General features: G+C 41.1%; 1 protein-coding gene across 5 annotated transcripts in view; it reads right to left on the reverse strand.

The window, feature by feature from the left end:
- The window catches only part of MME (membrane metalloendopeptidase), a 93,255-nt gene extending 69,241 nt beyond the window's left edge, over positions 1-24,014 (reverse strand). Inside the window, exons 1-3 of one of the 5 annotated variants that reach the window (XM_032485887.1) lie at positions 23,467-24,014; positions 18,814-18,983; positions 18,039-18,074 (exon numbers count right to left, since the gene is read on the reverse strand). In XM_032485887.1, coding sequence (XP_032341778.1) covers positions 18,039-18,074; positions 18,814-18,973 — 196 coding nt within the window. In that variant the 5' untranslated portion in view covers positions 18,974-18,983; positions 23,467-24,014. Of the gene's footprint in view, positions 1-18,038; positions 18,075-18,813; positions 18,984-19,085; positions 19,221-22,717; positions 23,064-23,199; positions 23,339-23,466 lie in introns of those variants that run through there. The other 4 variants (XM_014562383.2, XM_032485900.1, XM_032485894.1 and 1 more) reach the window with 4 other exon arrangements.
- Between the last annotated feature and the right edge of the window lie 619 nt (positions 24,015-24,633).

A 24,633-nucleotide genomic window follows, 5' to 3' on the forward strand; every position in this document is an offset into this window, starting at 1 on the left:
ACCTGGCTGCTCGGTAAAATTTCTTCACTGGCTATTCTTGCCCTGCATAGATGTAAGGTTTAGGGAAACCTTTATGAACAAAACTGTTTTCAGCTTGTTCTCTCCCAACCAGCCCAAGCCCTTGGTTTTTTGCTCCCAACCACACAACACTTTTCATTTTGGTATCTGGAAAATCACTATAATCATCAGCCTGGCCTCTGACTGTTTTGGAAGTGCCTAGAAGAGGTCAGAGCAATGCCCGGGCACCCAGGGGCAAATGCTCTTCTGAAGGCGTTAGGACATCCACTTCTGACCCAGCCTCCTGTCCTCAGTGTTTGCTTTATTAATAGATACCAAGCTTGATGTTACCTACTAGGCAATTTTTGACACTTTAAAAATCTCCTTTGACACATTCTGGAAGTTCTGCTGATCTCATTCCCCTGCTGCCGCCCTCCTCCCACTATCCCTCAACCAAAATTAAGACAAAGTCAGAGCGTTCTGAAAGAACACAAGGAAAATGCAATGCAATCACAACAGGTCACAAAGGACTCCATTCAGAAGGCGGCAATGTGGAAACTAGAATCTGGGGGACCATTCCTGAAGAGAAAACGACTGAAAATTCGCAAGCACACAGATTAATGCTAATAAAAACCAAGCAGTTTTCATTACAAGCCTTCCGGATTCTTCCACAATCTGGCTCCTCACTTTTAAATAAAATCCCTGTTTCAAGTTGCTTTTGTGATGCCTTGGTTGAAGAAAGGTTGGGGTTGGGTTTGGGGAGCGCCCAAGGCAGAATGTAATCTGGACTGCTAGTTATCATGTAGTCAAACACTGTCAACCACTGGTTAAGTTCCAGCTAAGCCAAGGTTAAGTCTTGCACTAGTCTAACTGGTCAGCATCAAGAAAAGCTATCTCTGTACAACTGTTCAGAAACTGTCTGTGGATTTACATAAGTAGATCTGAGAGAAGATTCCAAGATAGTGAATTTTCTCTGTAGAGCTGCAACTCTCAGGAAAGGAAACCTATTTTTTTGTGTGTGTTTTAGTTTGAGGAATAGTTAGTTTATAATTATATTTCATATACACATGTGACCAAGTCACCTTGAAGGCATAGGCACAAACACACACCCACACCTGCACCCACATAGGCACAAGCTACACATAGTTAACCCCAAATCCATTTGCTATCAGATTTACAGAGAAACTATCAGATTTATACACAGAATGCAAACTGGAGGATTTTCACTAGGGTTTAGTCAAAGACGCCCAGGTCTTTATCATCATAATAAAAGTCAACATTTGACGTATGTCGGGCACGAAGCACTTACTTCACACAAGCCACTTTTCTAAATTCCTTAACATTTGTTCTCGTTTAACTCTATACGGTAACAATATTTTTTATTATCAGAGCTCTTATTTATTGAGCTGTAGAAATTGAGGATTAGGAATTTGCACCCAAAGTCACACGGTTGGTAAGTAGCAAAACTGAAGTCTGACCTCAAGCAGGCTGGTGGCCACAGTCTGAGCTCTTAATGATGATGTTAAACTGCTTCTCTGGCTAATTATTTTTCTTCCTGATAATATCTTCCCATTGTTCTATAAATGAACATGTTACCTCTATTTGAAGGAAATCTAGGCATCAAATGGTTACACGCCCAAGGTCACCAAGATGACTTTCTATAGAGCCTAGGTCTAATTTTAAGCTGATGTTTTTCTACAGTATCAACCTGCTGTAACTCCAAACAACATTTTAAAAATTTTGGAAGCTCCACACAGAGAGAGAATCCAAATTAAGTTATACAGCAACCACTGGTTTTGTTTTGTTTTTTGATGCCCAATTAAGATTTTAATTGCTCCATAGCATGAGTACAGCTACATAAATTTTTTACCTTGTTTGGCCCTAGATTTTAGAACTTGTTGAAATAATTACAGAAATCTCAAGTCTAATGGACCCACAATAATAATTTCTAGTTGGCTTTCCCCAAATTAGTGAAATTCTTCAGCCTTATCTCATAGCCCATTTAAATGAATGGCTCACAGCCAAGAGAGGACAGTCAATAATTTTCCAGTAGGGAATTCCTCCAAAATTCACAACCAAAAATATGTTCTCTTAACAAATGAAAGCCCTAAAAATGTGTTACAGTTAAGTGAAAGTGCCCTACATCTAAAAATAAGATTTATTCTTCAGGTCCAATTTGCATTTTAAATCCTGAAAGATTCTTTGCTGCTAAAAAGCTATTAGAGATTATACTGTAATTTGAATACAATATATCACTTAAAATAAATTATTAGAACTGCATGTTGATTATAATGTTAATGAATAATAATGTTCCTTTCTCAGGGAAAGATATAGATGGTTATGAAAAGGCTACATTGTTTCCTTAGTAACACTCATCAGGTAGACCCCAAGTTCTCTGGACACTCGCGGATGTCTCTGAAGAGGAAGCAATGAGATTACCAACCCATGTTTCTCTCATTTAAACATTTTGTTATTTTGGACCATGCTGTTGAAAAAAATGATCAGTCCAACTTCAGTAATATGTAATTACTGAGACTAACTCAAAACATTCTGCCTTTGCATCAATTTTGGTTAGGGAGTGGTATAAAAAGATCACAGCAGAAAGACAGGCTGGGTAATCAGTGCTTCTTAGAATGCTGCCTAAAGTGAAGTCAAAATTGTGAAAAAGGTCTTCTCTAGTGGGCACTGTTACATTTAGTACGTATTCACAAACAGCCTTTAGCTGACACAAGGTAGCACTGGGCTCCACATGTTTAAACTTTTTAATGATTAAATATCTCTTTTCTATGATAGAAGACCCAGAGGATTATGTTACATCATTTGCCTTCTCCAAAAAGATTTTCTCTTTGTAGACCATGAAAAGACTGAAACTTTTTATCTCATTTCGACAACTCTTTTCGAGTATTCCTACATGTCCGACCTATTGAGAACTGAGCATGTCATGAGAACAAACGTACGATCCCTGCCCTCACAGAATTTGTAGGGTTTCCTCTGACACAAGACTGTTTCTTTCATAATGCACATGAACTCCCATAATGTAACTATATCTAGAAATAAAGGGTTGGTAGGCTTGGTTCTCATTTTCAATTCCCAAACTTACCCAGTATTCAGCTGACAAGCAAAGGTTCTATTTTCTGTAACCGAGAGGCAAGGAGTCACTTGCAGGGTGCTTCTATAAATGAGCTTATTATGCATGTGTGTGTGAGCTGACCAGGAGTTTGAAGGAGCGTGCTACGAGTGAAGCGACCGCAGCTAGAGGAAACTTCGAGGATGATGGTTGAAATACAGCAACACTTAGCCAAGCAGAGGCACCCAAGAGAAGGCAAGCAGGGGACCTCATTAAAGGAGAGCAGAGATGAGTTACTGAGAAGGCAGAAGCTCCGAGAACCGGAGCTGGGAAAGAAAGAACAGACTTGTGGAGATTTCGGTCACAGGGAGCTGTAAATGCTTAACTGAGTAGGAAATTAGTTGAACATTTTTCCTGAAATAGGCAAAGAGTGGGAAAGAGAAACACACACAGAAACTGTTTCCTTGTTGACCTAGTTCTAGCTTAGGAGGGGAGCATTAGCAAGGTAAATTAAACAAGCAAGAAGAGAGTCATTGACTTTGCTGCTAGCAAAGGAGAAGGATCAGAGGAAACTGCTAAACCAAAGGAGACTTGACAGAGAGATACAGAGCGGAGAAATCTGATTTACACAAGCGGGACAAAGCTGGAATGAGAACACTTCTTTGCTGCATTTCTGTGTATCTGGTGCCCTGACAAACACCTTGCCCAGACAACAGAGATTTTGTGACCTCGAGATAAGGAGCCTAAGAATAAATATAAACAATGAATAAAATATTCATTTATTCAACCAATATTTATTGACAACTTACTATGTGCCATGCACCTTGCTAGCTGCTGGAAACACAATGATGATTAAAACAGAAATAGTTATTACAAAGGGCAAAACTAGACATTGGGATGACTACAGGTGAGATGTGAGTTATGGGTACGGGTATAGAATGCACTGGGAGCAAAGGAGAAGTCTGCTAGGCAAAGGCAGAGGAGAGAAGAACGTTTCCTTCATTCATTCTTTCAGCCATTCAACAAATATTTGAGTCAGGTACCAAGCTGTGTTCCAGGCAGGGAAGGTGGGTGACAGCCTTGACAGAAGAGGCAAGCAAAGGAGGACTGGTGTGTAACTGGCTCTCAGTGTGTGTGAAAGGTAAGTCATTCTCTGAAGGAAGGACACAGGATGAATCAAGAATGAAGAGCTGGACTCCCGAGGCCTCAGCATCCCAGGAGGAGCCCTGCTTGTCTCTGACTGGTGGAAATAGACCTGTGGGAACTAACAAGCAGGGGCTCAGCCTGTCACCCTGTCCAGGTTAGGGGAGGGATCTGATCCTGGGAAAGAGGACTGGTTTACTTTTGCTGAGGAAACAGCCAGGCTTGTCCTAGAAGTCCTCATACTGGGCATCTCATAGAAGCGGTTTTCCCTTTATCCTCAATCTATCTTTATGGCTGATCAGAAAGTTCCAAATCATCTCTTCAACACATGCGCTTGCCAAATCGACTTAGGCTTTTCTGAGCACTTGCTTGGACAAGGTTTCTCCATGAATCCAGATGGAGTTCTCCTGGACTGCAGATGCTCAGTTGCCGGCCAACCTCTTCTGTAAGGTTCGCCATCCTGGCATCATTTGTATGACCGTATGGCTGGGTGAGAGATGGAAACTCAGACCACCAACCACGCATTAAATTATCAGTATGAGATCCGTGGTTTCTAAGAATTAACTCAAAGTATATTTCCATGTAATCCACAGACTATAAAAGCAATAACTGTAGGTACACCCTTCACCCAGAGCAACGATTCTAATCCCAACACCTTGCACAAGACTGGTCCATAATAGACACTTCAAAAGAATCCTTCATTCTCAATTAAGTCTTTTGGTAAAGTTTCCATCTGTTAGTTAAAAGCTTTAAAAACCACGCAGGTACTGTTTCAGCATCTTGAAATATTTTGATACTAGCTTCTTTTTCCTGTTACTACATTTGAATTAAAAATGACTTTTATTGTTCATTAGAAGTCAGATAGGCAATATCTGAAAAATTTTGAACTTTCCACACATAATTAGATTTTCTTGTATTTAAATAAAACAAGACAAAAAACTGATTCCTCCCTCCTAAGTTTTTAAAATTAATAGGTATGGTTGGCTGATGGTTGAAGGAAAAGCAGGATCCTTGACTTTCCGTGTTAGCATACAAAACTAGTGAGAAAATGTTTGTCACGTCCAAAAACTGGGCTCAGACAGAAGCTGTCTGAGTCAGTCCAGTGAGAACACAAGGGACCAGCAACAGAGAGCAACAGAAGAGAGCTACACATGGACAAGGACCAGCAGGCAGCTGTGATGAGTACAAGAACCAGCAGACAGTGTGTGGTGATCCAAGAAAGCTCTTTGGGGTCTGGTAAAGGTGATGAGGTTAAGAACTGAGCTGGGTTTCAGTCCCAGAAGAGAGGGAAGAAAAAGGGGAAATGCAACTCCCAGAACTGGGGAATGAGCCAGAAGTGTGGTCCCAAGGGACAAGGTAGGAATCCGCTCACCAGAACTGGGGTGACAGGCAGTGAGACTGACTGCGTATGGAACCAGAGCCACTGACTTCGGCCATAGTCAGTGCCCGGGCCTGGAATGGGGCTGATCCTTGCAACAAGGGTCTCCATGGAATTCAAACAGTTTGAAAGCTTTTCCAATTTTCCCACTTCTTTTGTTTTAATTTTATTAACACAGTTATTGAAGTACAACATGGAAAGTTTCACAGCATCTGTAGCTGCTATCTTATATTTTCTTGTAGTTTCATATTTGCAGGGGTATGAGTTTAAAGGGATGTAAACTCACAGATTTCACCTGTGCCATTTTTTTCTCAACATATTGTCATTTCCTTGCTACAGAATATTATATACAGCACTTCGAGAAATTGTCTGCTGTTAATGACTTTTTGAACATTGTTTTTTATATTTGCTTCATTCAAATAAAATTAAATTATTTCTCTGAACAAATACAATTATTAATATTTCGCTTCTTGGCTTCCAAGTCAGTGAAACCATTATTTGCTATCTACATGTGTTTGGGGATAATGAATTCATTTTGGCTTCAGACTGGCAGAAGTATCAGAAACACCCTCATTTCACTCAGCTGATTTCGTTATACCACAAAATTAAACCCATGGATTTAACAAAACTTTCTTTTCCGGAAGTATTTTCAAATAACTACTAGATCTTCAAGCACATCTTATTATAAGTCTTTAATGACTTGTGAGTTCTTTAAGTAGTAATTTCTTTGAAGTTCAAGAAAGCCTTGATTAACACAGGGAACTACTTACAAGATGCAGCCTGGGCTGTACTCAGTATTTTGTAGTTGGCTTGCTTGGTTTTGCTTTAAGCATTAAGCACATAGAAACAGATGCACTGCTGGCTATTGGTTGCTTGTTAATTGATTTCAATTTGACTTCTCAATCAATCTAGTGTGCGCTGAGGACCAAATCCCTTTTTATTAGCTTCCCAGCAAGGTACTGCCACTGTCAGACTCCTCTGGATTGACAAATTTTTTTAAAAGACATTTGGTGTCTGAACTGTGACAGTTCTGTATGGGTTTTGTTGTTGTTGTTAATTTTGAAGGAAGATCATGCCTCTGAGAAATGTTTAAACAAACTTTTTGTTTTAAGATGAGAACTCACTGATTCACTTTGAGTTTTTATCTAGGCTGGTGCAAAAATAAATAAAAATGAAGTCATGAGTGATTCTAATTCCATCAAATGGAGTTACCCAACAACACATCAGACAGGTGGCCCTCCAGCACCTCCTCTCGCTGGCTGCTGTTGACCCATTCGAGTAACATAGTCACATATGACAACACAGGTCGAAAACCCCAACCTGCACGAACTAATGTCTAGACTAGGTGGCACATCCTATGATTCTAGAATCTGACTCTTGTCAGCAAACACTTAACCTCCATTCAGAAGGATAGCTCCTGCAAACCTCTCTCTCTACAGAAGGAAAGACAGGGCTTTGGGTTGTAGGAGGAAACAGAATTAGAAGAGCATCTCTGGAATCATGTTGGGCAAAAATGCCTTTATTAAGCCCTAAGCCTACTCACGGGATGTTCCTCCAGCTCCCTGCTTTAAGGGAAACCCCTCCTCCTGAAGCGCTCTCTCCCTCAGCACTCCATTCCACTAAAAGATAAAACCAGCCTTCTGCCACCACTCCGTGCAGCCTCCAGATCACCCCTCTCCACCGTGTCTGCTGAGGCTTCTGCTAGTTGACCATTCCCGCCTCAACTGCTTTATCTGTCGTCTACTCACTTCCTAGACACTCAACTCATCTTTGTTTACTAAAGACTCTGACACCTCGGTCAGAGTCCTCCCTTCCAGAAAAGTTCTACCATCCTCCCAGGTAACATCAGGGACTGTGTGGACAATCTCCACCACACTCTAGGTTAAGAATTTCTTAACCCTATGAACCCCCATGACCACAGCTCCATTCCACCTCAATATGTGCATGTCCATGGTAACACTTTGATGCTGTTATCACCCAGAGTAGTTTGACCTTTGAAATCTTCCACTTGAGTAGCCTACACTTGTGCCTTCCCATCCTTTGGAGTTTTTTCATTTCTTTGTTCCTTCTGCACCTGCTCTTCAACTTCACTGAGAATTCTCACTTCAGGCCCGCTCTGTTCTTCCTTGGCCTTTCTTTTATCTTCTATCCAGCCTACCTCCCAAGGTGCCATCCTTTAAACCACCATCTCACCAAAGTAACTCATGCCCTGGCCCCTGCAAACGAGCCTACCCTGAATCTTCCCAGCTGCCTTCCTTTTCCCTTCCACCTCTAGGCTAAGATAGTTAAGAATGTTTTTTATAGATTTATTGATCGACTTGTTTTATTGTCTGTCTCCTTTTTCATTGTCAGCTCCTTATGAGCAGGGACCTGTGTTGTACACTTTTGCATCTGAAGCAACTAGAGCAGTGCTCAATAAATATCTGTGGAAGATATTACCGGTGATGCTGGGAAAACCCCATAACTGCCTGGCCGAATGCCATTTCAAATTATGACGTTCATCTTCAACAGGGCCATCAATTCTGTGCTCAGCCTTTCCATGTGGCCCTGTTTAGCCTTCCCTTCCACTCTGCACACAGCCCCTTCCCAGCTTTCCATACTTCCCCTGCTTCTCTGCCAGCTCACTCCCAGGAGCAGATTCTACCTCTTGCTTCACAGAGAAAACAGAAGTAACTAGACGATGAGCCACATGGTTTCCCAGCCTTCCCAGCCTCCAACCGTACTTGCATTCAAATTGTCATTGTCGCTTTCCCCCTGGTAAGAGAGGAAGAGGGGGTCCTCCTCTGGTTAATAGTAGTCCTGCCATCTTTTCTCTGGATATAGCCTCTCTAATGCCCCCAGGAACAAGATCCAGCAGTTTCCCATCTGAAGACTACCAGCTGAATCTTCAACCTCCTCCTCTCCACTCTCATTCCTCTCCCAGCATTTAACTCCCAATAATCAGACTCTAATTTTTAATAATAATTACACTCTTTTCCTTTTGCTTCAGGGATTTTACACTTTACTGATTTTCCCTCTACCCCTCCTTCCCTGACTACGCCATCTCAGTCTCTTTTAAAAACCTCCATTGCCTTCCTGGGAAATCTCAACCACCTCATCCTTATTCTAATGACTCCTCAATCCTTATTTCCAATCCAGACTTCACTGCATGGAAGACTCACCAGTATCTCAAACCCACACTGTTTCAATGGAAACTTTTCACTGCACTGGCCCCAGTCTAACCAAGTCAGCTCCTCCTCTGTGTTCTCGGGCTCAGTGAATGGCAACACTAACCACCCAGTTTCCCAAGCCAGAAACTTGAGTTACACTTTACTCACTCCTTTTCCACGACCTCACACATTTAGGTAAACACTATGCCTTATGAACTCTACCCCCTAAATATTTCTCAAACCTATCTATTCTCTCCACCCTGTCACCATTCACATCCAGGCAACCACTAGCTCTCATCCAGAGAAGTGGGCAGAAGCCTAATGTCCTCCCCACATTCATTCTTCAGTTACAGTCAGTGATCCTTCTCAACAATTCTGATCAAGTCATGCTTCATCAAAAACCCTTCCTTCTGTAACTTCCCATTGCCATTAGTAAAAGGTTCAAACACCTTAACATGGACTAGGAGACCCAGTTCCTGCCTATCTCTTGTGCCAACATTCAAAACTTGCCCTCCTCTTACATCCTCATACATGCTGTCTGTGACTGAGCCCTCTAGCTGTTCTTTCAGCTCCCCGACCTTGCCAGGCTCTCCTTCACACCTGGGACATGGAAACAGTATTCCCTTGAACAGGTAAATCTTTGCCTCCATTTCACCAAAGGTGAAGCTTGAGAATGCTCCACCTTTGCTTAAAATCCCTTAGATGCTGCTCCCCATATGTATTTTTTCATTTTTCTATAGACTTTAGGTGGGATTACAGCCTGCTGCATTCCGCGTTACATGGCAGCCACCATGACCCACTTGCAGATCCTCCGCTCACCCAGCCTTTGCATGCATCTGGCACGAGCCTGTGCACATGCCGCCCTCTGCTCCACTGGCCTGGCCTCCTCTGACTAGCCTTCTGAACTCAGCAGGCGGCGTTTCCTCTTGCACATGCTTTCCTGGCCCTGTTACAATCACTCCAGCTACCAATCTATAATGACTGACGTGGTTTACGCGCTCTGTTCTCAGAGTGCCTGTAGCATACTCTGCTCTCTGGCACAGCACTTACCCAAACCATATGGTAATTTGGTTTATTCGTCTGCCATGCCAGCCAGACTATCACTTTCCTGAGGGCAGGGAGTATCTTAGTTCACACCCACAGTGTCTAGAAAAGTGCTCAATGTTTAGAAGGTGTTCAGTTAATGTTTTTGGAAAATACAAATGAATGAGTGAATGAATGAATGAATGAATGAATGAATAGATGAATGGATGAGGAAAGATGCTGTTCTGAAGTCTCTATGAAAACATCCATGCCCGCATTCTACTGGGGAAATTCAGGGGGCCAGTCCAGGCTTAGTGTTCCATTATCAGCAGAAAAACGGGCCCCATGTCCCTCTGCTCTTAGTTTTCACTAAGTAGTAGTCTGAAATTGCACCTGTTAAAGCATCAGTTGGTTAACATATACCTTCCTTTAAAATGCAAATGTCCAGGGAATGCCTACATACCTTAACATCAATTTGTTTACTTAAATTCCTTTTCCTCCCAACACTTACCAGACACCACTCGGCTGAGGGAATGGGGACTTTGAGTGTCAGGGAAGAGACAAAGTCTGGCATGGGTGTATTTAAAAAGTTTCCCAAATTATCCTAATAAGCAGTCACAGTTAGAATCACTATTCTTCAGGGCTTCTCCAACTTTACTGGACACACTACTTTCCTGGGGACTTTACTAAAAATGCAGCTGCAGATTCAACAGGTTGGAGGTGGGGCCTGAGGATGTGCATTTTTGCAAGCTTCCAGCTGTGCCAATGCTGCTGGTCCAAGGACCACACTTTGAATAACAAGAATCTAGTTATGCTCCTCTTACCAGCAGCAGAGGCCCCTGGCTTATGTACTTTCAGGGCTTAATCAGTGGGGAGGGAAGGGCTAACAGTGCGGGTCTGCAAGAGTGAGCACAGAATAGCTACAGGTTCAAATCAAGGTGTACCTGACTGACTTTACAAAAAGGAAAAAAAAAAAAATGTGTTTTGCTTTACAGGAAACATGGATCCAGGTGCTCATTTTAACTGATTTTCAGGCTGCACTGTCACTCCCTGTGCTGAGACAGCATAGTAGTCAAGGAAAATGTTAATAAGAGATGACACATCTTCTCCAGATAATATCTAAAATGCACTATTCTTTTTCTCTCCCCCCACCCCATACCCTCTCTTTTTTGGCTACACTTTCCACTTAAAAAATATATTGACTGCTTTCTGGTTCTCAATAAATAGCTTTATAACGTCCATGTAAGAACACGTTAAATGGGATACACCTGTGCATGATGTGTGTGGTGCATCTCCTAGAGGGATGCGTAACATGAAACGGACTGTCTTTAGTATTTGCTGTGTCTCTGTACAGTGAGACACTTTTAATTCCAATTTTGTAGATAAGAAAAATGAGACGCAGAAAGCTAAACTGACTTAATTAAGATCACACACAAACAACACAGGATGTGGCCCAAGCTTACATCTTAGTTCTTCCATGATAAGTTGGCTGAGTGGAAAAAGAAGCAATAATCTTTCAAAACATTGTGCCTTCATCATTCATAACACTTGCATCTGTTTGAAATAAAGTTTACTATTTAACAGCCTTTCTCCTGCACATATGTATTGCTGGAATTTATCTATATTCTACTCATCCAATTATTTACCTACATTTCTCATAAAAGGATTCAAAGTAGCCTTACAGGGATACGTAAAATAAACTAAAATCATATACATTAGACGAGAAAGAAAAAGGAGGACAGGAATAATGCTAATGAATCAAATGTATACAAAGAGACCCTACAATTACAGATTAAAAACAAATCTGACCTTTGCAATACTAGCAGGCAAGGTGAAAAGGGAAGCATTTCATAAGACTCTTATGAAAAACCAACACATTTCCCCAGAAGCATGATTATCCCTGGTAACTGCTGTGGTAGACCCAGTGTTCTGACTTTGAGAGATGGCTGGTCCACCTGGCCCTACCATACCCCATTTTTCTGACTTCCTCCAAAAGCAAAATTCCAGCATGTGCAAACAATGCTTCCAATGTCTAGTTCTGAAATAATTTTAACTTCCTTGTTGATTTACTAGTTCCACAGATTTTCATCAATATAATGCTAAAATAATCATATAATATAGGTGTGCACTCAAAACTGAGAAGCTTTAGTTATTTACTGATTTGGTAGGCATTGAAAACTACACATAATCACAGATTTGGTGATGAGCAGGACAAAGCAAGATCCTTCAGGGAGAGACGGGCCTTCCGATACCTCTCACTCTACAATGTTGAATATAAAGCTGAGGTCCTCACTGCCCCCTAAGCTTGAGTTTATATCCACCCCTTTACACTTAGGTCATTTCTGCAGCTGTAAAACCAGGAATTGCTAATTTTCTTTCCCTTTAACCACTTAATCCAACTTATCTATGTTTTCCATACCTTAACCATGCATTAAAAAAAAGATGGTTCACTACTGCTGAAAATCTACCCAGAAGGTAAGAGAAAGTATGTTATATACATGTCTATGTATCACAAAATGACTTCCTTTCTTGGAAAGAATGTGATTGACAAATGCTAATTTTGACTGGAGAATTTTTTGAAGCAAGTATTGCTACACAATTGTCAGGAGAACGGTGTCAGGGAAGCTACTCAAAGCAAATTGCCACATGCCGCATTTCAATTAATGAAGGTGTGCTCCATCAGCCTTCCCACTACGATACCTGCTGCCTTCTTATTGCCTGAAGGACTTTTTCAGACTTAATTATGTAATGAAATAGCCTCATCTCCCACTCTGAAAGGCTGTTACATGGCTGGCGGTCCTCAGGAGTCAGTGTGCAGTCCTTTCTGCATTTATCTACTTATGTCACTGTTCTTCATGGAGGCTTCTGGAGTGTTAACAGGCAAGAAAGGAGGGACCACAGCCCACAGCAGTGCAGAGATTCCCTGCTGCTGCCAGGAAAAGGCCAGCTGGTGCCACAATACTTCACTTAGGGCATTACCGGGATCTGGCCATTGCAGAAATGACTGATATTTGGAAAGTTCATTCACTTCAAGGGTTATAGCTCAAGCCACACAAAAGTAATAGTAAATCAGACTATGAATACATTATCTCACCATGCTGAATGTATCTTTAAAGTAAACAGAATGCCTCCTTTCCTTGTATTAATAAATACTCATCAAAAGTTTGCTTGGTGAGTAGAGAATTAAAGTCAAAGAAACGGGACAGTTCTGAGAAGTTTCATCCTGGTCCTGATGCTCCACAAACCTGTCTCTCAGAGCTGCCAGGATTGTGCAGTGTACATCCTGCACAAATGTACAAGCAGTTGTGCTCTCTTTTGAGAACTGTATTGCTCATGTATCTTAACTTGGTTTCTCTATGCACCCTGGAAAGTTTAGGACTACACTGGTAATGTTTGCTTCTTTAGACCCCTTAATTCCATGCTGTGTTTGATGTACTAAAATCACTGATAAATCTGCTCACTGTTCTCAGCAAAGTAGCTGGATTCTGGGTCTAAGAGATATTTATTCTCCCCCTTCTTAGTCTGGATTTAATTATTTCAGCTCTCTGAGAGTCATTATATGTCTTTTAGCTCCATGTTCTGGCAGGAGGGGAGGCAATCTGCTCTTAAATACCGTGTGTACTGGCATAGAGGATAAAAAGTCTGATAGATTTTTGTCTCCTTTGCAACAACATGGAGAAGTGGTCCTGAATACAGACCCTGGAGCCAGGCTGCCTTGACTCCTACCCTAGCCCAAGTTTGTTCACCTGTAAAAAGAAAGGTATAATGGCACCTATCTCAAAGGTCATTATAAGGATCAAATGTGTTAACACACGTAAACTACTTACAATAGTGCCAGACACAAATATTCAGTGTCAGCTATTACTGTTCTATTATCTTCTATTTTTATTTTATTATATTCTATTATTATTCTCCTGTATTCTTATGCTCCTCTATTAGTCTATTTAACATTTCTTCCTTATAATTGTATGTTACCTCAATTTAGTAATAAAACAGTAGCTTGGCAGGAAACACTGCATGTGCATGTGTGTGTGTGTTTTAACTCTTCAAAGACAGCCCCAAAATAAAAGGTCTGTAGAAGGATGTATTACTAATTCCTTATGGCTGCTATAACAAATTACCACAAACTGAGTGGCTTAAAACAATACAAATTTATTGTCTTATGGCTCTGAGGTTTGGCAGGGCTGCATTTCTTCTGGATGCTCAAGGGGAGGACCACTCCTTTCCCTTCCCAGCTTCCAGAGGCTGCACACATTCCTTGGCTCGTGGCTGCATAACTCCAACCTCTGCTTTCTCTGCTTCTGTTATTACATCTTCCTCTCTGATTCTGACCCTCTGTTCCCTTCCCCTTATAAGAACCCTTGTGATCACATAAGACCACCCAGATAATTCAGGATAATCTCCCCATTTCAAAATGTTTAACTTAATAATCACATTTGCAAAGTACCGTTTGTCTTATAAGGTAACACAGTCAAAGGATCCCGGGGGTAGGAAGTAGACATCTTTAGGAAGGCATTATCCTGCCTACCACAAAGGGAAGTGCCTTGGATGATCTTCTGAGAGCATTTAAGTCAGTGCTATCCAAGTGGAGATGATTCTGCTGCCCCAAGGAAACACGTGGCAATGCCTAGAAACATTTTTTGGTTGTCACAACTCTGTGTGTGTGTGTGTGGGGGGGGGTGTTACTAGTCACCTAATGGGTAGAGGTCAGGGAAGCTGCTAAGCATCCTACGATGCACAGGACATCCCCCTCCCCGCAACAAAGAATTATTCAGCCCCAAATGCCAGCAGTGATGAAGCTGAGAAACCCTGATTTAAAGTATATGATTCCCTGAAATCTTAGTAAGGTTACAATATGATGGAAGCCAGGTTCAGGATTTAGATTTACATACAGACGTTAGATAAATCATATTCAGGGTCTATAACTCCATGTTTTTAACCATCTTATATGGTAAATAAGAGATGAATGATATTACTCATACTTTAACAGTAGGGTTTTGAACACTGCCTTAACTTGTTATTTGTTAAGTAGTGTTTATTTTAGGTCTGGTGTAATCTTTCAGAGTGATGCATTTCTTATAGAGGTAAGTTAAGTTAAATCATGTATTATGAACATCATTTTCTGTATATTCTAAGTACTTAAATTTATAGATGCTCAGATTTAAAGGACCTAACACCAAACAGATTTCAAGATGATCCACAGCCTTCTGCGATATTTTATTTTTGTCTTGGTGTGGCCTGACTTCTACCCCTTGACTTCAAATGATCAAAGAGAGAAGTATACTTGACATTCCCTTCCATGGGGAGAAAGATTTAAGGTAAAACCAACTTTCACTTAAAATAAGCACCTTGAGTATCAATACTGACTTTTCCAATTCTCAAGAATTTCTGTGCTCTGGTTTGAATTCTTTCAGTCTTTTAAAGTAATCTATAGAATTGCTGGTAGGAGACGTTACATTTTTTTCAACATCTTTCTTTTCCTTTCCATCCACTCCACTCTTTTCCCTTTCTTTATTACTTCTCCTGTCCAAGATTTTCCGTAGAGTTTTCTTAACCTGTAGCAAGTTCTAAAAGCAATAGTTGTGTTTTCTGTGGCAGAAAATATTACCTAACCAGTAGAGGACTGTGTGTGTGTGTGTGTGTGTGTGTGTGTGTGTGTGTGTGTGTGTGTGTGTGTGTTTGTACGGCATGAAAACTGTATCTGTAAGGTTGAGTTTCATCATTTCCCCCCATCCAGGAAGGCATAGCAAGTACAAATATGAAAGTATTCTAGCAGCTTGTGAACCAACAGAGCAGAATGAAGAACACACGGCTATTCAGCAACCTTGTTCACCACTGAGCTATTTCTATTGTTTACATTCCTCTGCCAAGATACAGTTCTGTGAGGTGTTTTTTTTTTACCTTTGATATGATTTCTAAGCTACAATTAAAGGATATACAGTTTAAATACATTTTAATTAGTTAAGATTTGCCAAACATTATTAAAAAACCAAAGCCATAACCCCCATAGACGTTAAGTCACATCTCAGATTCCAGATTCCAAATGTCACATTGTTCGTTGGGTGGGTACCACTAAAGGATTGTACCTCTCTCTGGGGTACAATCACTTGTAGGATTACAAAGATATGCGTTCCTAGTCAAAGGATCTAGTTTCTTCAAAAATAAAACGCAAGACAGGGTGGGTATAGCTCAGTGGTAGAGTGCAAGCTTAGTGTGCACAAGGTCCTGGGTTCAATCCTCAGTACCTCCATTAAAATAAATAAACCTAATTACCTCCACTGCCAAAAACAAAAATAAAAACAAAATAAAAACAAAAATTCAAGAAGAAAGAAAACAAGAGTGAAAGGGAGAACAAAAGGCAGTGCCTGAGAACAAGGAACTTAGAGATAATTAGAGGTTAACACATAAGTGGGAGTTTCTCACAACAGGATAGCATGAGCATTTACAACAGGGCAGCTGGGACAGAGAAAGGAGGGATAAGATTTTAGGAGGGAGCAAATGGTAACTTTGACAACTCAGGCACGTACCAACTCTGGCACAGTGACCTGGACATTTCCCAGCCAAGGAACCTGTGTGGCCATTTCCCTAAGGAACAAAGAAACTTCTCCGTTTCCGGGAAGGCTGTTGGGTGAGAAAGTGTATGTTATTATGCTGAGCAGCAAATGGCTGGTACCTCCAATCAAATCTCTCTCAAGCTACCCACATCATGTCCCAGAGTGTCTGGCCAGGGCATCTGAGATCCAGTACAAAAAAAAAAGAAAGGCAAAAAAGGAATACAGAAAAACAGAGAGTACGTACATACTCAGGACATTAGACTATAACTGAGAATCCCACAGTATTTTGCTATCATTATTTTGGAAAGGTCAGTGAATAACAAAAACCTGGATAAGAAAATCCAACAGAAAATGGTTAAAAATCATTTGTGATAGATTATTTCTTGGAAGAAATGCAGACATTAGGAAGGAGGTTTAGAATCCCTTGTCAAAGGGCGTAAATATTGTGTTCATATCCAGGGCGCTGTGCTCTGCTAGCACCTTTTCCCTTCTTGTCAGAATGTTCTTTTTTTTTTTTTTCACCACACTCTAATTGATGTCACCTCTATAGCTCCATTCACTTTCCTGTACCTTCTCTGATTTTTCTTTTCCTTTACTTCTTAAGTTTCTGATTTTCTCTTAAGTTCAGCCCTTATACCTCTTCTCCTTTTAGGAACGTAACTACTGCCAAGGCTTCAGCGATCACCCCTGGGCTGACAGATCCTAAATCCACCCATCTTTACTTTCCTGCTGTCTATCCTCAGTTGGATGTTACCCTTGACTTAGACCCAACAGGTCTAAATCCACAGTAATCACACCCTTTCCTACAACAAACTCACATCCGAACTTCTCTATTTCCTTGAGACTGTGTGCTGCCACGGTCTCCTGTGTCCCCCCAGGCTTCAAACTTGGTGCCATTTTCATATTATTCATGTCCTTCATTTAGCAAGTCAGTTCTGTAGAGCCGCACAGTTGTCCCTGCACACTGTCTCAAAGTTCTCTCATCCCACCATGGACAGCCCTCCTCCACTCACACCTGTACTACACAACCAGCACCTACCTGCCCACCCTCCCTGGCTTCTCACTCAATCCACCCAGCTGACCATTCCCAAAACTGTCTTTCAACTTTTGCCTTATTAAGAGATTTGTTCAAGAATATCTCTTTTCCTCCCTGATTACAACATCAAGACTAACCATGAATTTTCAGAGTGCTCCGTAACATGTCCCCATCTATCAAGACTAGGTTTGCATTGCTTCTCAACATGATTTATTCCTGTCATTCTTTCTCTTAGTTTGGAATTCCCTTATCTGTACCCCTGCTTCTAAATCCTAGGCCTGTTTCAAGACCCCTCCTAAATCTCAATTTCTCTACCTCTTTACATGTTCCCATGACACTCCTTTCTTAGTGCTTGCCCCTCTGATGACTTGCATTGAGAAATTTTTAACACCATTTCAATGTGCTGATAGTCTTTCTCCAATTACATGGCAAGTACCATAAAGCTAGAGATATAGTTCTCTATCTCTACCCTACCATTCACTCCAGGGTTGAAAAGAGTGATTTTTTTTTTAGAATAAATAAGTTTGTTAATCTACTACTTAAATACATTTTGATTTTTTGACTATAAATTAGTGATCTATAATGAATTAGAATATAAACAAAGCAAATACAGAAATGTATCCGTTAGCATTTGATTTTTAAATGTTATACATTAATTTTAAAACTACTAAATTTAAAACCATCTTCTTACCTGATTTTATGCAGCCTGATGACTTGCAAATACCATCTAGAAAAAGGAGGATATAGGCATAAATATTTGCAATACATGTTTTCTAATTTCTCCCTATCTTTTGTCATTTTAAAAACTGCCAGTTGAATCATAAATTCCTTACAGCTAGAGCTAAAATCTGAGTTATTATATACCATTGATGGTAGTTAGAAAAAAAACTAGAGAAATAAAATAAACAAATCTTAAATTTAAAAATTTTATAATGAATAAAAATTTATTTATTATATCATCTCCACCCGCTAAGCCTTAGGTCAATTAAATTGAAATAATAAGTTATTTTAGTCTGGTAATCATTTTTTTTTTTTTGTCCATTAAGGAACCAATCTTTTCTAATTCTTATTATAAAAAACTTCTAAGGCTCAAATTAGACTTCTTAAATTCTTATACAACTGTTTAGAATTTCAATGACACAACAAAAGTTGACTAATTGAAGTTGGCCATAAAACTGTGAATACTTTAATCAAATAAAATTATACATTAGAATCCTCATAGAATAAGCATGAGTGCACTAAATATACTTGGCAATTAATAACTTAGCTCAAACATAAAAGACACTGTACTTTAGTCAGAGTTAATTGTTTTGACATACTGATGTTACAGCTTATAAATGAATCTTTCTATCACCATCTTTAAGTGTCTCTCTCCTTAACACATTCTTTAGTAGAAAGGAAAAGCCTAAGATGAAGATTCCATTCTCTTCGGCATGTTTGTGGGCACAGGCGTGGGAGTGACTCACCATCGTAGGTTGCATAGAGAGCTATCATTGTCACAGCGATGATGGTGAGGAGCAGGACAAGGACAGAGAGACTGATCTCCAGGGGGGTCCATCGCTGTTTCTTCTTTGGCTTTGGAGTGTTGATATCAGTTATATCCATCTGACTTTCTGATCTGCCCATTACCTAAAATCTGCAAAAAAATTTTTTTTAATTTTTAAAATACTAATGATAATGTATTAATAAAGTGATAGAAAGAAGACTATAGCCAAATAAATTAGAAGCTGGTCAGAACCTTTTGAGTCTTTTTGATATATCCGTGAAGGTCCAAGCAAAATTAGACAGGAAGACTCGGTTAAACACTCACGTCGGATTCCTTCAGCAGTTCATAAGCAAATAACTGCTGCACCATCATTAAAGAAAGTTTTAAACTCACCCTTCTGAACTTTGGACAACATCAAAGGTGAACTTTATATCTTGCTCCACTGGCTTCCTTTATAAGCCTGGAAATCAACGACTAATTCTTCGAGGTTTTGACTAAGCAATAATTTGAAATATGAATACAAGTAAAAACAAAAAGGAACAAACACTTGTGGTAGTTCCTCTTCAGTTTTAAAAACAATTTTTAATTTTACAGTTCAAAATTACAACTACTGCTGATATGGGTGTCTATTAACTGGTTAGACAACATTTTGAAATCAATCACTCATTGGACCAAAAGTCTTGGTTTACAACCTGGCATGAAAGATATTAACCATAAACAATGTTTCTTTGTGTAACTGAAGAAGAAAAAAATGATTAAAAAATCAAGCTGGCAGGTCAAGATAACAACTGTTAAGATACTTTATTTAACTTATTTTTAAATTAATAATGCTAATACTTCTACTAATAAAAGCTGGCATTTACTGAGTACTTCCCATGTGTCACTCCCAGTTCTTAGTGATTTACATGTACTAATTCACTGAATCTTTGTAAGGTGGATATGAATATTCCAATTCTATACCTTAGGAAAGTGGGGCACAGAAAAGCCAGGTAACTTGCCCAAACCTACACAACTAAAAACACATTTACAATGAACACATTTCAAAGAACACATTTTGAAATAAAATTGTATCATCCTACAATGGAAGCTACTTTAGACCTTATTGCAGAAGTCTAGGAGGGGAAATAAAAGGGATATAAGCCTAAATATTAAATTTCATCATGTTTCTTTCAGAGGCCTAGTGATACTTTACCAACTATTCACCAAAGCTTAGAACAGGCAACTTCAATTTTTCTGCCTGACTGTAAAAAAGAACATCGTAAACTAACAGATTAGCTGCTTATAGCTTGATGCAAATTAAGCATATAATTTAGTTCCTAGATGAAGTGAATAGCTTAGAGATGCTCTTATACTTAGAAATCTTTGTTGAATACACATAATTTTCTGCGGATGTGTTTTGTGGAAACTGAGGCACAGGATAAAGTAGAAACGGATTCTACATTTGAAGTATAGCCTGGGATACCCAACAATACCTAGGAATTTAATTTCCTAGTGAGTTATTAATAAGTGAACCACAACTAGACTTTAAAGTTCTGGATACAGAGTCTTAAGCATGCTGTCCCCTTGATTACGTGAGGCTATAACCAAGGACAGACTATCAAATAAAAATACTTTATTAGACCATGAGAACCATGTCTGCTCAATAAAAGTGGAATGTAATGTACCTGAATGTTAAAATGTCTTATTTAATGGTTATGTAACTCATGTTGGCTTAGTCTCACATCCCCATGGGTTATGATACGGAATTACATTGATCATAGTCCTTTGAGTTTTAACACTGCAAGTGGTGGGAAAGAAAAGATGGAAACAAACTTAACAATCAGAAACCATACAAAGAGGTAAAGAATAAAAAGAATAATTTTCCCACTTCTCCCAGAAGAATTTGAGATTGACTTCAAGAACATCAATATTAATCACATTTGCTTGAGTATTTCCCTTTCCTATTTTTCCCGCTGCTCTAATAATAATACAGAAGACAATCCAGAGAAATGTTCTCCTTATATAATATGACCCATTTCTCTTTTTAGTTCTTCCTTAGACACAGCAATCAGTTTCTCTAGTAAAACCTGGGGCCAGGAACCAGGGGAACCATGAGGTTAAATTAAAGGTGCTCTTTGGCACCACCAGGCTCCCACCGAGCAAGAAAACTAGTAGCCAAGCATGTCGTTCTCCCTCCTGGGTGACTTCTCCCTGGCTTCTCCTCCTTACCCTTGAGATTGGGATACTGAGGCATCTGAGCTCTTAATAGTTCTACACCTAAGGCAACAATAATTGTTATCGGGGAAATGAAGGCAGTGACTGAGCTGTTTAGTCCTTTTACCTGCATCAAAAGAATATCATCTTTGAATCACCTGCTATCTCTCCATCTGCCCCTCTTGTAAACACTCTGCAAATTTTCAGTCTTTTGCTCCTAAGTGGCACTTTTCAGCAGCACTGACCAAAGCAGAAATGAGTCAAGGTTAACCTCCTAATTAACTTTGACATTCATTTCCAGTGGAGTCATTGTTTTTTAAGAAAATGGGGTCAGAATTTCGAACCTCAGGGTGAAACACATCACCACCCCTCAGATACTTGGATATCCAATGCAACCACACCCAAAGCCATTTTAGACAAGGGAAGAAAGGGGACAACTAGACAAAAGAATACCAAAAAGTGATAAGGTTGACATTTGTAGTCCCAGATAAAGCAGAATATGTCAAAACATAGCTACATCCTTAAAATATTCCACCTCAATTGGAGATATGTTGGAAAGTTCAAACCAAAACAGACACTTCCAGAGAAGAGATTAGAGAATGAGGACACCTAACCCAACAAGAACCCTGCGAACTTCAGCTTGACAACATCACCAATAGAATAACTGACTATTTTGCCTAAGTAGAAACTGAATTTCAAACAACATAAAGCAGCAATTTTTATACCAGTTACATGTACACAAAGAACCCAGAGGATAACTGGGTTGTTAAAGGTTAAGTCTACAAACCAAAGCAATGTTCATCTTGACAACACATTACTACCTTAACATTTCTGCAAGTCGCTGAGGTTATACTACACAATTACAGTTTGTGTTATGGAAACTGAGGCACAAGAAGCAAGAGAAACAGGTTCCACCTATAATGGAATATAAGCTGCAAAAATACTGAATCACTAAGCTCCACACCTAAAACTAACACAAGATTGTAAATCAACTATACTTAAATTTGAAAAAGGGAGAGAGAAACAGGTTCCACATTTAGACGGTAGCTGCAGAATTTGAGGAGGCAGGTACGCGAGAGAAATTATCTCCTTGTTTCCCAGGACGTTAACTTGTAGGTGTTTCCCAGATCCGGAAATCCGGAGTTCTGGACACAAAGTCCCAACCACATTACTTCCATAAGCTGTGTAGCTATACAGCAAGACACAGTATGGAGTCCAAGAAACTGTCAGACAAATTTTTTTTAAGTGCTGGAACATAGCAATAAAGCAAGCTAGTCTTCTTAGCCGATTTGCCAATTAGTAGCTTCCAAATGCTGACGCTGCAAGTCAAGGTGCTACTTTTCAGTTTAATAAAATTACCATTTGCTTTGTATATGGGGGAGGAACAGACTTGACCAAGTGGCTAAAGAGGACAGTTCGGTGGCAATTACCTTTACGTCCAAATAATACAAATAGATTGAGACCGATTAAGGAAACTTTCATCCGCAAAAGAACTCCCCTCTACTCCCACCAGCCAACCGTTGTGTGATTTAAGCACTCTATCAGCATAAATTATGTAAGAGGAAACTAAGGTTCAAAGCAATGTGAAGAGGTGGGATAATGAAAAGATCCTCAGGTTAGGGAAAATAAAAATAGAAAAGTGAGTTACAAATGAGAAGAAAATCCGACAGAAACCAAAAAAGAAAACAAACCTTACTTAAAAAAAAAAAATCAGTGTCTGTACAGCAGAATGGCAAATTCCCAGCCCCCAAATCAGCCCCGCTGCAATTTGGTAGCGCCGATCTCAGTAACCAGCTATAACTCTCCGAGGCAGAGGGTGCAGGGAGCTATGGAAATGAACCTGAAGAGTCGACCTGACATCACTTGCAGAGCCCTCCTCCGGGTCCCTCTCTCTGCCCCCGTCCCTCACTCTTCAAGTCCCAGGAGCGGCTGCTTCCCAGGGCACGCCTCCCTCGCCCACGGCCGCGGGGTGCCAGGCGCTCTGACCGCGCCGGACCTGAGCCGCCGACCCTGCTCCGTGCGCCTCCCGGGCAGCCGCTCCCCGCGGCGGCCTCTGCGCTCTCCCTCCCGTCCCATTGGCTCCCACCGCCCCGGGCGAGATCTGGAGCCCTATGGACCCAGCTCCCGCAGCTCCCCCAGCTCCCAGCTGCCGGCTTGCTCTCCCGGGACTCACCAGTGGGATTCGGGAGAAGTTGGAGGCTGCTGAGCAGACACATCCCGACCAATGAGCGTGCGGGGCCGGCGGGTGGCGGGGAGCCCACAGAGCGCTGGTGGGTCGGTGCGTCCGCCCAGGCGCGCCGGAGCAGCGCGGGCTCCCGGCCTCGGATCGCAGCGCCGAGCCGAGGCCGGACTCTGGAGAGGTTCTGGGCCCGCCTCGGCCCGGGCCCAGGGGCGACGGGGAACCGGGACATCCCTCGGACCAGCACCCGGAGAGACTCACCGTGGCCTTTCAGTAGATCCCGCGCGGGGAGTTGCGCGGCTGCTCCCGCCTGCGCTGGGTCCAGCTTCGCCACTTGCACATCTCCGCGCCCCGCGCGTCTCTGCTCTCACCCCCCCACCCCCACCCCGCCTCGCCACTGCAGGACCAGCGAGAGGAGCAGTTCCCTGGGTGACCTGAAGGTTTCCGCTAGGTCTCCCAAATCCTGTCACATCATGTGAGGGGGCCGGAGCTGGGGGGTGGGGGTGTGAGAAAGTCGTCCCCCCTCCCCCCGCGCTCGTCCCCCACCTCACCCTTCCCAAAAGGGCTTTGCCAAACATTCTTGGAATTGCTTAGCTTCGGGGCTTTCAGGAAAACAATACATCGCCTCTTCGAAATTCTGTAGTGCTGATGAAGGTAATATTTCTCTCCCTAGTGGACCTGAGACAAAAACAATTCTCTTTCTCACACTCTTCTTTCGCTCTCTTCCTCGCTCCTTTTCCTCCCTTCAGCCAAGCTTCCTTCTTCCTTTCTAGTATTTTCTTTATTTTCTCTCCCACCCTCCTTTTTGTTTTTTCTTTCGTTCTTTCTTTCCTTCTACTCCCTCGCTCTTTTTCGCCTTCTCTCTTTCCTTTCCCCCTCTTCCTCTTTGCTTACCCTCCTTTCTCTTTCTTCCCTTCCTTTCTTTCTCTTGGTCACACCAGTGTGATGTCCAGAGCTACATTCTGTACTGGAACTCTCTACTCCCACCTCCTGACTCTCGGGAATCTTGTAATGTGTGTACCTGAGGGGTTGGGATGGGGAGTGAGAGAGTCAGAGAAAAATAAGCTTAAGTATCTCTGCTCTGCCTACTAAAATTAGCTGTAATGTGTCTGGACCCTTGTCATTTTTATGCAGCCAAGCAGCACACCATCTTCACACGAGTCCTCCTATAGGTATAAAAAAACAAGAAAATACTTTTTGCACAAAGATAATTCCTTTATAAAAGCTGCCTTTAGCAGCAATGAGCTTAGAAGAACTAAACCTCTCCTAATTTTTTTTTCTTCTGTGATTTTTGGTTCAATTGATCAATGCCAAATATATAAATAGCTTTAACATTGCTCCCTTTTCTCCTTATATATTTGTAAACATGTGCGCGCGCACACGCACGCACACACACACACACGCGCACACACACACACGCGCACACAC

The sequence above is a fragment of the Camelus ferus genome, chromosome 1 (assembly GCF_009834535.1).
Source record: "Camelus ferus isolate YT-003-E chromosome 1, BCGSAC_Cfer_1.0, whole genome shotgun sequence".
Lineage (NCBI taxonomy): Eukaryota > Metazoa > Chordata > Mammalia > Artiodactyla > Camelidae > Camelus > Camelus ferus.